This window comes from Castanea sativa, chromosome 4 (genome assembly GCF_040712315.1).
Source record: "Castanea sativa cultivar Marrone di Chiusa Pesio chromosome 4, ASM4071231v1".
Lineage (NCBI taxonomy): Eukaryota > Viridiplantae > Streptophyta > Magnoliopsida > Fagales > Fagaceae > Castanea > Castanea sativa.
Genome location: NC_134016.1, coordinates 6,745,651 through 6,759,469, shown reverse-complemented (window position 1 = coordinate 6,759,469; position 13,819 = coordinate 6,745,651). Strand labels below are relative to the sequence as shown.

The 13,819-nt window shown below is 31.6% G+C and overlaps 1 protein-coding gene and 1 pseudogene across 1 annotated transcript; both read left to right on the top strand.

Moving 5' to 3' along the window:
* Nucleotides 1–3,375: 3,375 nt before the first annotated feature.
* LOC142632372 (uncharacterized) lies at nt 3,376–8,660 on the top strand (annotated as a pseudogene).
* Nucleotides 8,661–9,157: 497 nt separating this feature from the next.
* Nucleotides 9,158–9,970, top strand: LOC142632371 (uncharacterized). Its single transcript, XM_075806795.1, has one exon. The coding sequence runs from the start codon at nt 9,158–9,160 to the stop codon at nt 9,968–9,970; it is 813 nt and encodes a 270-aa protein (XP_075662910.1).
* Nucleotides 9,971–13,819: the final 3,849 nt, after the last annotated feature.

Here is a 13,819-nt window from a genome sequence, read left to right as displayed (position 1 = left end):
ACATGCTACATAGTACATACACAATAATTTTTTCCCTAACAATACCAAGTTTTTATCGGTATTGACTTAAAAGTCCATCGTTGAGAGGACATTTTGCCAGCCAATATATGACAACTCCACCTTTACTGAATTGCAATTTGCAACTTTCAACTTGAAAATAAAATTGTCGTGTAACCAACATTTTTTTTTTTTTTTGATAATCGTGTAACCAACATTTGTAATTAGACGACAAGTGATATAATAAATTTGCCTGAACGTACGGGGTGCTTTTCACCGGTAAATTAACTCTTTACGGACACGATATTAAATATATGCCATTAGATCGCCTCTGCCCAAAAAAAAAAAAAAAAAATTGTTATCATCTTTTCTCTCCCTGTCTCTCAAAAAGTCAAATGAGGTGATAAAGTGAGTATAAAACGAGTTGGATAACTTTTAAGACATTTGTTACTGGGTAATTGTAAAAAAATTTTAATATTGTTTTTATGATAAATATATATTAAAAAAAATACTATCAAAAACGTTAGTTTCATAAAGAATTCTTAAACTATTTTTTTTTTTTTGAGAAACAGAATTCTTAAATTAGTGTCTCTAAAGTATTGATTAGCATATACCCATAGTCCATCCAAATACATACCGCAAATCTTTTTTCTTTTTTTATAATTTTTTTCCTATAAATTTCCATATAAAAATTCCATATAAAAAAAAAAATCCCTCCAAAAGCAAATCTTTATTCAATATAAATATATAGCTCATAACTTTCCTTTACTTAAAAAAATCTCCCCTTAGAGCACTTGCAGCAGTGGAGCTAAATAGTTATATAGCTATTTTAATTCCACCAAAATACCAAAAAGAAGCATGCAGCAGTGGAGCTAAATCTATATTTTTTTAGCTCATTGCTATAGTGCACATCTATAGATAGATGTGCACTGTTCATGAGAGCTAAAAAAAATTAATTTTTTATTTTGTGTTCACATTACCTTTTTATTGTGGTGTTTTTATTGTAGTGAGATATATTATTTTATTGTGGTAGATATATTATTTTATTGTGATGTTTATATTATTTTATTGTGTTGAAAACTAAAATAGATCCACTGCTACAACATGTGTGTAGGTAAAATAGATAAAATAACTTTTGGTGAAACTAAATTGCTAAATTTTTAGCTCCACTAATGTAGATGCTCTTATGCCAACGGATGTGCAAATCTGCTCCAAAGTCCAACCATAGGTCACCAGCCCGATTGGTTGTTTGTTGTCCATTCAAATCTACCCGTTGCCGTACAATCAGCTCTAGATGATTGATTAATTTCCTTTATTTATTGATAACACTTTAATATAATTTTGTTTTTATTTGGTCACTTCAAATGAAACTAGCAAAAAGGTAAACCGTGACATCTCTATTACTTAAAAAAAAAAAAAAAAAAAAAGCTAAACAGTGACATCTCTATTACTTAAAAAAAAAAAAATCTTAAGTCAAGTGTGAGCAATTTGTAAACCATTAGCATTTTTTTTTTTTTTTGGGACCTTTTGTTAGCTTCTGGAAACAACTACAGAACCAAATCATATAGCTCAGGTAAGAGACTTAATACCATATATCCTCAATAAACACAGTCGCATAGAGAGGGAGAGATTGAGAGAAAAATAGCACTGCTCAAGTCGTACTACGGGCATTGTATCTATTTTCCCACGGGGTTTTTTTTTTTTTTTTTTTGATGTACTGATGTTGGTTGTTTTTCTGTGAGATGGTTTTTTTTTTTGGATGTATTGATGTTAATTGTTTATTGTGAGATGGGTTTTTTTTTTTTTTTTTGGATCTATTGATACTTTGTTGTTTCCTGAGGATTGTGATTTCAATTTTTTCTTTTCTGTAATATGTTTGGTGTTGTTTTCCTGTAAAAGAAGCATGAGTTTTCAAATTTTCCTGTGTGAGACGCTTGACTAGGCTTGAGTTGGTGAAAGACGTGAAAAAGGTTATTTTGATCTCTTTATTCATTCTTCTTTTTTCTTTTTTCCTATAAAGTTGACCCACATCTGATAAAAAGACGCATAAAACTGTGTAAAAGACTGCAAAAAAGCTGGGTATTCACGGGCACCTTACGTTAAGTGGCACAAATCATACCATCTACATTATGCTAGTCAACCAATAATCCAAAAGAGTGAAAAAATGGTACTGGACAGCACCCCATCAGTCGCATAGGCACTGTTTAAGTCGGCATGATTTTACAAAATTAGCCCTACTTTAATTGGGAAACCACCTTAATGAAGTGTGTCAGGAGTATAGAAAATAACAAAGGTGGCATGCTTTTACTTAAAAGGTCCGGTTAGCCCACGTTAAACTACTTATTTATGGTAAAATCTTTTTGAGAATTGAAAAAATTGTTAATATTCTTTTAATTTTTGAGAACTTTTTTTTTAAATAAATAATTATTGTGTATTTTTAGAACACACGTTAACAAAATCCTTATTTAAATATAGTAAATGAATACTTATCAAAAAAGAAATACAGTAAATGAATACAGTAAATGGTTATGAAGGTGGAAGTAAGGAGTACAAAACAGAACTCGAGTTTAAAGTACTCGAGTTGGCATTTTTTTTTATACTTCTTTTGGTCAAATTCGAATTAAAAAAAAATGATATATTACTAAATATTTCTCAAATACTAATAATTTTGGCCAATAGTGATATTTGGTCATTTTAGCCGAATTATATATGTATATTGAATAAGGATTTACTTTTGGAGGAAATTTTATTTTGTTTTTGGAAATATTAACAAATGCTGCACTGGTTTAAGAATCATTTTTTACAATATTTTATTAAAAAATGATAAAACAATGAATTAACTTTGCAGTTTTTATATTTTTCATGAAAATAGTATTAAATTTTTTTTAATTTAGTTTATTAATAATTACACACCTAATTAAATTGACCTTTTTATATATGGAAATTTTTGAAAAAATATTTGATTTGCCGTATGTATTTGGATGGTCTATGGGCATATGCTAATTTTTTTTATTCGATTCTGTGTCAAAGTTTTCTTTTGGGTTAGTTTTTTAATCAATTTTCAAATTTCCGGAAGCCCGAAATGAATTTAGAGAGAAATTAAAATTTTCTCAAAATCTTAGGAGGGGGCACTAAGTAAATTTAAGGCTCGTTTATAATTTATTGCCTCTGTGGCCCTGTCCCACTGCGCATTCCCCTAGCTTCATCGAAGCCAAAGCCAGGTAGCTGTTAAGGGCCCTATGGCATAGAAACGTGGTACATGGACAAGAGTTTGTACATGGCAGGATTTAATTGGCTCCTCCGATTTACAAAGCCCCTTTGTTCTAACGCGTTAGTTGCCTTTATCTTTACTCTCTCCTCTCTCTCTCAAAAATATCAAAACAAGGTAGAGTGACATATTATTTAGAGAGAGAAATATTGAAGCCACTGAGAGAGAATGGATCCCTCCGGTTCGTTTGAAGCTGATCAAGCATTTGGTCAGTCTTCGCAAACAAAGGACAACATTGGCATGGAACTTGTTTCTTACAACGCTGCAGAAAAAATCGAAAAAGAAGATATTCCAAAGCCTCTTAGCCAACTTTCAACCCCAAATAAAAACACAGTCCTTCATACTCACGTCACTAGCCCAATTGAAATATCAGAAGATTCAAAATCAGAATCTGATGAGCCTGCTCAAGCAGAGGTCAACATTGGCATGGAGGCTGAGTACTATCACGCTGCAGCAAAAGGCGAAATCGATGTCTTCGAAGATATTCCAGAGCCTCTTGACCAACTACTAAACCCCAAATAGAAACACAGTCCTTCATATTTACCTCACAAGCCTAAGAGAGTCAGACTCAAAAGACTCAAAATCAAAAGATGTACGTATTTCCTTCGACGCAAAAGACTCAAAATCATCAGCAGACTTCGTCGAAGAAATTCTTGAAAAGTGTCCATCACTGCTATGGAAAGCTAATGTCAAAGGTGAAACTCCCTTGCATATCGCTGCAAGGTATGGGCATGCTGCCATCGTGGAGGTTTTAATTGGACATGCAAAAGCTCTCCGACAGGATCTCGAAAGTGGGTTTGATGAAGCAGTCAAGGAGATGCTGGAGAGGACGAATAATGAAAAAGATACGGCATTGCATGAGGCTGTACGTGGTGATCATCTTAAGGTAGTGGAACGGTTGACTAAAACGGGCAAAGCTTTTTCATATTCTCAGAATGATGCCGGTGAGACTCCACTTTACATCGCTGTTGAGAGAAATTATGAAAAAGTGGCATTTAACATTTTGGAAACCTGTACATCACCGGCTCATGATGGTCCCCTTGGTAGAACAACGTTGCATGCTGCAGTAACTGCAAACAATCCGGGTAATGTCTATTTATTTTTTTCAATACTCCAGCATGCATGGTTGAGTAGAAAGTAACGCCATAAATTTTGCTGTCAATAATCGCCAATTTAATATACAAGAAGTTTGATAACATATATTTTTCTGTGAAATATATTTATTTATAAAGTATTAATAAATAAATAAAATCAAATTGGAAATTTGTAAAAAAATAACACACTCAATTTAATTAAAATTTATTTAATGATAAAACCTAATTTAATAAGACTTTAGTTAGAACAAAGTTGCATGCTGCAATAAATGATCATGGTAATGTCTATTTATTTTTTTCAACATTCCAGCATGCATAGTTGAGTAGAAAGTAATGCCATAAATTTTGCTATTAGCAATCGACTATTTAATATACAAGAAGTTTGATATCATATTTTTTCCTGTGAAATATATTTATTTAAAAAGTATTAAAAAAAATCAAATTGAAAATTTATAGAAAATAACACACTCAATTTAATTAAAATTTACATAATGATCAAACCTAATTTAATAAGAATTTATTAATTATTGGATTTTTTTTATACCAATAAAAAAAAATTTGTGTTCTAACTAATTAATTTAAATAAATATAATTTATTATTATTTGTAATTCTAAAAATAAAAAATATTTATTAGAATGATGATGTGAATAAATACGTCTTCCAAACATTTATGTGAAAAATATTAGAACAAATCAATAAAAATCAAACTTTTATTTTATAGTATTATATAAATATAAAGTTAGATATACATTATAAGATTGATGAAAACTAGTGGAACCAAACGTAAAATGCGACAGCCAAAGATTTATCATATTTTATAATAAATTCGACACCCAAAGATTATGTATTTTGTATTTCAGATCTGTAAATATAAGAATGTGTAATATATTCTAAAATGACAATTCAACAATTAAATAAAAATTCTCATAAAAAAAAAAAAATTGTAACCAAGTTATAGGAGTAATCTTTGGAATTATAATAATTTGTAACTGTTTTTTAGAGTTGATAAAATTTGTAACTAAGTTATAGGGGATGAGATATAGGGGAAAAATTTGTAACTAAGTGCACTGTAAATTTGTAACTAAGTTATAGGGGATGAGATAAGAAATTTGAATTCAAATAAAGGAGGTGATCATACAAGTGTGTGCTAGATACGTGGAGAGTTTAAAGTTGTACATGGGTAAAGAGGTGGATGGATTTTAGGTGGTGCGCTTTTTTTCCCCAAAAATAATAACACAAGTGCACTGTTTTTTAGAGTTGATAAAATTTTGGGTAAGTTTAAAGAATAGGAGATTGAATTTAAAGGAGCAGTAAGTAAAGGCTTGGTATTTGAATTTAAATAGAACACAGACATTGAATTCAAATGGATTGAATTGTAAAACGGTTTTTTTTTTAAATGTGTATTTTTTTATATAGATTTGACGTGTATTTGAAAGTGATGTAATGGGGTTAGTGGGCTTTATTTTCCATATTTATTTCCAAGTTTTGTTTCTACTTAATCGTAAGATGTAAGGATAATTCTGAACCGCATAAAAATTCAGTACAAGAAAGAGAATTTTATAGGAAATCTTGTGACATTATTGACTATTCTTAAAACATTTGTAGAAGAAGTTATTGGTTATTGAAGAGAATTTCTGGCCTTCAAAAAAGTCTAGAACAAAGAGTGGATCTTATTATAGATAGTAAGATAGATATATAGATAAATGTAACAAAATTTTTATATATATTTACAAATTAAGGCTTGGATTACTCAACTTTTGTACTCTCAGTAACATTATAAGTATTTGTTAATAATGATCAAAGTGAAATATGCAATTAATCCTTATATGTGATTATAGAAGTGAAGTCAAGAATATGATTGAACTAGAATTTTAGTTTGGGACGTTAAATCATGAATAAAATAATTGATCATTCAAAAATAAGAAATATACTAAAATTCAAAAATCAAATTAATATGCGAAAAATAAAACTAATTAACATCAATTCAGTACTAACAAAATATAAAACAGATAAAGAAACACTAAAAAACTATGTCATAATACATTTCAATTCAATCACTTATGTTCTATCAAAATAAAATTTGATGTTTTTTGAAACTCTAAAATATTTTATGATTGATTATTTATTGAATTTTGTGGAAATTTTCCATTCAATGTACAAAAGTCAAAAATTCTGTTAAAAATCATCTTACATTTTCTCATGAATTCAAGTTTTGACAATATTCATAACAAAAAATTTCATTTTGTAGTTTTGTAGAACTAAAAGAGTAAGTACAAGTTTAATCATACTATAAAACAAGTTGATAATAAGACAACTCAATAATAATGATCACTTGAATATTAGGGAATAAAATTACTCGTGGACTAATTTTAGGAACCAACCATACATTTAAGCTTGAGTTTTTTTTTTTTTTTTTTTCAAATTCTGGGACCCTGGTTCCGTTAGTTTAATAATAGTTATGTCACCGATGAAGAATGATATGATATATTTCTCTCTTACAAAAAATATTATACAGGAATTTCTATTGCTAATAAAATGACAACAATGGACTACAACTCTATAAATTATTTCACTATCACGGGTGCAATGATTCACTATCACGGGTGCAATGGGGAATGACACCTCTTTTAAGCCTTAAATTCTTAATTAATTTTTCTTGCCTATACCAAAAAAATCTCACTCGTGTCTTAGGCCTCTTGCCTTGGTGATGAGGAAAATGATCATGGACCAAAGTTCAAATCCTAAACTATATATTTTCTTTTTTGAATACATTTTAATTGAAAAGTGGATGGAAAATTTAACTTCTAAATGTCTTCGTTAAAAAGAAAATGTTATTTGACTTAAAAGTTATTGAAATTTAAAAAGTCCTAATTAATTACTAATGCTAATTGTTATTTGAGTTTGAATCTATGTAACAGAGTCATTCCTTTTTTTTTTTATAGGTATGTAACAGAGTCATTCCTAGAAGTTCTTGAAAAAAAATATGAATATAAAGGAAAAGAACATCATTCCCAAAATAGATAAAACAGCTCCAATGCTAAAGTTACAAACTTTTTTACAATTTTCTGATGTGGTAAGTGAATATTAATAAGTGAAAAAGCAATGTTATACACCATTTTACTAATCATATTTATCAACTAAATTAAGATTTAAGTTAAACTTTATGTCATCTTGCTTTACATTTTCCTTTCCCCTTAAACATTTAAACTCATGTAAAAGATGTATAATACTAAAGGAAGTCATATAATTTTACTTGCAAATAGTTTGAGTAAAATTGTTACACGTGTGTGATTGTTGATTTCACTTATACAAAGAAAGTAAAGAAACCAAAATAAAATCATCTAACTCATTTTTAATGTTACATTTGATGCTCCAATTATAGTATATCATGTGTGGTTTTTTTTTTTTTTTTTGTGATTAAAATTTTGCTATTTTGTAAGAAAAAATAAATGAATGTGCAATAGACTGCGATTAGTACGTAAAGCATAAAATGGATTTTCATTCAATATAATATACTCACTCAATTATCCTTATGAATGCTTTTTCTGTCTTCTAAATGTCTTCCTTGTATCTTTTAGAAAATTATTATGTCTAACATATTTAAATTCTCTTAGGAATGATACAAAAAATTCTGGAAGGGAGGAAAACACAAGAAGAAAAAAGTGCTTTGATTAAACAAGTTGACAAACAACGTTGGACTCCGCTTCATTGTGCAGCATACTTCAATGGTATAGGAACAATAGACTTGTTGGCAGTTGATAGATCTATTGCATACATGAAAGATGAAGAGGGCATGACGGCTCTTCACGTTGCAGCTCATCGAGGCCATCATTGGGTAATGGAACATATTTTAGAATATTGTCCTGATTGTTGCGAACTAGTTGATAAGAGAGGCTGGAATGCACTCCATTTTGTCGTGGACTCATCTAGTAGTTTTTGGGCAGAGTATGATAGAAGTATTTTGGCTAAGTATGGAAGGGAGAGCATCCTAAAGAAATCATTACTTAGCAACCTTTTAAATGAAAAGGATGCCCGCGGGAATACACCTCTCCATCACCATTCCAAATCATTGCATTATATAAAGGATGTCATGTGTCACAACAGAGTTGATAAGATGGCCTTCAATGAAGAAAACCTCAATGCTTACGACGTCGCTTTAACTAGTAAAGAATTAACACATACAAAGGTAAAGGAGAATTTTACTTTATTTCATGGGATATTTTTTTCTAACGGAAACTATGAGGACGGTGTATCTTTTTTCCTTCCCGATGTTGCATATTTATTTCTTATTTATATTTAATAAAAAAATCAATTAAAATATTATATAAAAGAGATGTAAATTACAAATAACTTCTTTTGACTATGACTTGTTTTCAATTCAGTCCTATACCTTTAACTTTCATAATTTTTAAATGTAACCCTTCCATTTACTTCCATTCAATATCAATATATATTGTTAAGTTCACCAAAACTATGTTATTTTGCAATGTATAAGATACTAAAATTAACGGGAAGATTTGACGGAACACTAAATGGAAAGAATAACTTGAAAATAAATTAAAGTTAGAAAATTGAAATGAAAAAAAATATATTTTTTAAAAAAAGTCTAAATTATAAATAGATTAATGTTGAATGGTGTCATTTGTAATTTAGCAAAGAAAGAAATTAAAAAAATGTTAAAACTATGTGACCCTGTATGCCAATATTAAGGTGGAGCACTAAGTTGCTGCTGCTACGCTAGGGGCTGCAGGAATAATTCTGGCACCCACGGCAGCAGTCAAACCTCATCCTTTCAAAATGTGTGCATTTCTGTGCCTTGCTGCCTATTCCCTTTCCCAAATCCTAATTATTAGTGTTTTACATGTTGCACAGTTTATGGAGATTACACGTGCATTTATTGACAAACGTTGTCGTCCGGGATTTCGAAAACCCTTAGGAGATGATATCCTACTAACGAGAAGAGATTATGAAGTTGAACGGGAAGCCCGTAAAGCTGAATGGAGAGTCCGCAAAGACCGATTTGTTTCTATCATGAAAAAAACATCCAATTACCATTTGGTAGTGGACACAATCATTGCAACCGTGACTTTTGCAGCAGGTATTACCATGCCTGGGGGTTTCATAGGTCAAGAAGGCCCACACTTAGGCTCTCCAGTTCTGATGAGAAACACTGCTTTCAAAGCATTTATTATTACAAATACCATAGCCATGGTGCAATCTTGTTCTGCCGCCTTTATCCAACTATTCATGCCACTATTGTTTCAGGACAAAAATCCTGGAGAGTTTTCTTTCCTACTGGCCTCACTGGCCTTCTGCCTTTCCATATCTGCCATGGGAGCAATGGTGCTGGCTTTTGTCATGGGCACATACGCTGTGTTAATGCATTCTTGGGGTCTTGCCATTGCCAATTCTGTCATCGGATTGTTCTTCTTCATCCCGGTCTTTTCCGTAAGTATCGGATGTTTGAAATATTTACTCGAAATATGGAAAGTGGGTTCGTATTGGATTTTATGCAGGTTGGGCGATTTCATGGAAATCCTTTGTGATGCTCTTTTCTTTATTGTCCGTCTTTGGCGAGTATATTCGGGATTGTATCGCCGATATTTTTAATTGTCGTTGACGAAATTAGTATTTTCATTTCCACGTGCTTGCGAACCAGGGTAGTATCCGGAGACTGTTACGTACTTGGTACAGCTGTTTCAGTTATTGCATCTTCACGCTTTGATTAATTTTTCAAATTGTTCCTTGTAAGACTATTTAATTTCTGTTGACTCAGTGTGATTATTTAATAAGAATAATTTTGACTATCAAATGTTTGGGCGACTATGAGCAATTTTATAATTTATTAATTGACAAGTAGTGCTGTAACATAGGCATGTGTATATATGATCTGATGCCACCCCTCCATAAATGCAGGAAAATGGTTTGGCCTAGTTAGCTAATTATCGAGTCAATCTATCATATATTATACAATATATACATTTTTCAGAGTTCTTTATTGTATATGTCTCTATGATATGGTATCCAATATAGTTTGGTAAGAGATTTTTAGCATGTTGTTATTTTGTGAAAATACGCGTAGGTGAAAAATTGTGTGAAAATACATATAATGTTGTTTAAACACTGAAAAATTGTTGTTTAAACAACAGTAACAAACACCCCCTTAGTGTTGTGAAAGCAAAAGCTTCAATACCAGTTGTGGTAGAAAAATACATCTCGATGTCATTATTGCATGAGATTGATTGTGAAAATATTATGGCTTTAGAAAATCCTCCCAACAAATAATAAAAACAAAGAGAACTTAAAAATAAATTAGAGACACACAACAGAACATCAAAGATTTACACAATTCGCTTTTAGCCTACCTTCATGGATAGCATGAGAGTAAGAAGAAATTTCACTAGCAAATTTAAAGAATACAAAATAATGCAGACGTATTCTAACACAACCCAAAAATACAAATTAATTCACAACTCTCTGCACACGCTCAGAATAACAAGCCACATCTTTTATATATATACGCACACTGCAAAAAAAAAGAAAAAAAAAAAGGGAAAACCTAATCAATGTCAGCACAATGATCCATGCAAGAAAGTCAAGCATTTAAGTCCAAACAAAAAAATTTAATCTTTTTTTTTTTTTTTTTTTGATAACACACAAACATATAACAACACGCCAACTCCAAAACTACTAGCGGCAGTTAAAGTCGCAAAAATCTAATCTTGTATTTTATAAAGGTGTGCAACACTAGTGGATAAACAAATCTGATCTTGCATCTAATAGAGACGTGCAATTCAAGTCATACTTGACAATTATCTCCACCTTGCCCTGAAATGAATCAAGCCTCACAAACAAAATTTGCAGACTATCAAATTTCTCTCCACTTTTGTAGAGTTGTCACAAGCCATAAATGCCTCAAAAGTGCTAGTCTTCTTGTGATTCTTAGAAAATTGTGATTCTTCTTCTTCTTATCGGCCTTGCATGTTTTTTTTCTTTTCTGGACTGGATTGACGAGAGTAATATGACTAGTGAGATTGATCAATGTTGGGACTATCCAAAGCCATGGTTTGGCTTGAAAGGAAAAAAGAAAGGAAAAGAGAAAGTCTAGGGACACACCCAACTCTATAGTCTATACCTAAATCCATAACATGCTTAAGTTTCACATTGTGATTGGTTCACCTAAGATTTTTTATTATTAAATTCCTATGTAGGTCGACTCATGTGTAAGTATTAAAATCCAATCACAAAATTACACTTAAGCAAGTTGTGAAATTGAGCATGAGTTTGGGTGTGGTCACAATTCTTCTCAAAAGAAAACCCAAGCAAAGAAAAGAAATTGGTGGAATTATTTACAATGACAATGGCAGAGAGATGTAAAGCGAATAGAGAAAAAATTAAGAAGGTAGGGATATAGGTTTTCTTTCAAAGCTACGGGCTCTGATTGGCTATATATGGGGGCAATAATTAGGTTTAGGCAAGAGAGAGAGAGAGAGATATTTTGATACTTTTATGAGGGAAAGTTTGTCAAGTGATGGGCATGATCAACTAACAGAAATTCTAGGACACGATTTTATTCAAATTGCTTTTTTCAAATTTATATTCCACATCATTTTAATTAATCACCCAACAAAAAACACTACAAAAAACGCGGGCTGTAGCCGCGTTTAAAAAAAAACGCAGCTACACTTGACCTATAGCCGCGTTTCAAAGAAACGCGGCTATAGACCAAACCTATAGCTGCGTTTTTAGGAAACGCGGCAATAGACCTAACCTCTAGCCGCGTTTTTTATAAAACGCAGCTTTAGACATAACCTATAGCTCCGTTTTAAAAAACGCAGCTCTAGGTAAGGTCTATAGCCGTGTTTGTATGTGTGTAGCTGCGTTTTTTTAAGGGCCTATAGCCGCGTTTTTGAAAACGCGGCCATAGGTCCAGCCAAATTTTACTTTTCACCTTCATAGCATGTACAGCCCAATAAATTTTTTTTTGGGGCTATAGCCGCGTTTTTAGAAACGCGACTATAGGTAACAGGCCAAATACACATTCGGCATGAGCTTTGAGCGGACTAAATTATTTTTTTTAAATGGAGGACCTATAGCCGCGTTTTTTAAAACGCGGCCATAGGTAACACAAAAAACAAAACAAGAGTACGCTGAGATATGTAGAAGAATAAAATATTATATTTCTAACAAAGTAGGACCTATAGCCGCGTTTTTACTCCTGAGATATGTAGAAGAATAAAATATTATATTTCTAACAAAGTAGGACCTATAGCCGCGTTTTTAAAAACGCGGCTATAGGTCTACTTTTTAAAAAATAAAAAAGTAATGACCTGACCCCCCACCTACCCCATTTAATCCCTACCACTCAATTCAAAATATCTCATCTTTTCTCTCTATGCCCGTGTTCTTCTTTTCTTGTCTTTTCTTTTTCTCTAAACACATCCATTGTTTTCTTTTTCTCTCAACACAACACAATGGTTCTTTTCATTTTTCCAGCAAAGATGACCGGAAATATTCATTGGAGAAGCTAAGGTTCATCTATCTCTACTATTTAAGGTAAAAAATTTCTATTCTTCTTATGGGTATTATACTTTTGCTAGAGCTTATTTTTATTTAAACTTTATGAGCATTGAGAGTAATATTTATGTGTTTATATGTATGGGTTTTACATTGGTGGAATTATTTGATTTTGAATTTTTTGGATATGTGCTTGAATTTGTGCTATAGTGCTTATGTTTAAATGGGTTTGTGTTCTTGAGGTTGTTCTTTTGTGTTTGATTTTGAATTTTTTAAATGGGTTTGTGTTTGATTTTGAATTTTTTGGGTGTGTTTGTATTGTGGGTATGTTGTGTTTGATTTTGAATTTTTTGGGTTTGTGTTTGGTTTTGGATTTTCTGGGTTTGTGATTAATTTTGAATTTTTTTTTGTTTGAATTTTGAATTTTCGGAGGAAAAAAAAAAACCCAGAATTTTTTTTTTTGTTTTTAATAAAACCTATAGCCGCGGTTACAAACGCAGCTTAAAGTGGGTCTGTAGCCGCGTTTTTAAAAAACGCGGCTATAGACCCAATGCCTATTGCCGTGGTTAAAAAAAGCGGCTTTAGGCTTGACCTTTAGCTGCGGTTATAAAAACGCGGCTATAGACCCGCAGGGCTGTTGCTGCGCCGCTTAGGCCTCGGTTGTAAACGCGGCTCTAGAAAACGCGGCTATAGCCTATAGCCGCGTTTTTGGGGTCTATAGCCGCGTTTTTGAAACGCGGCCATAGACCCCGTTTTTTGTAGTGAAAGTAGCAAATATGTTATAATAACAAACCATAAAAAACCTATTAATTTTATTTTATTTTTTCCCAGGGGGAGAGGAGTTATTAAGGAAAATAATAGTAATCAATATTCAAAAAGTTTGTTGATAAGTACTTATTGAAAGAATGTGTGGTAGAAGATCATGAAATTAGTTCAAGAAAA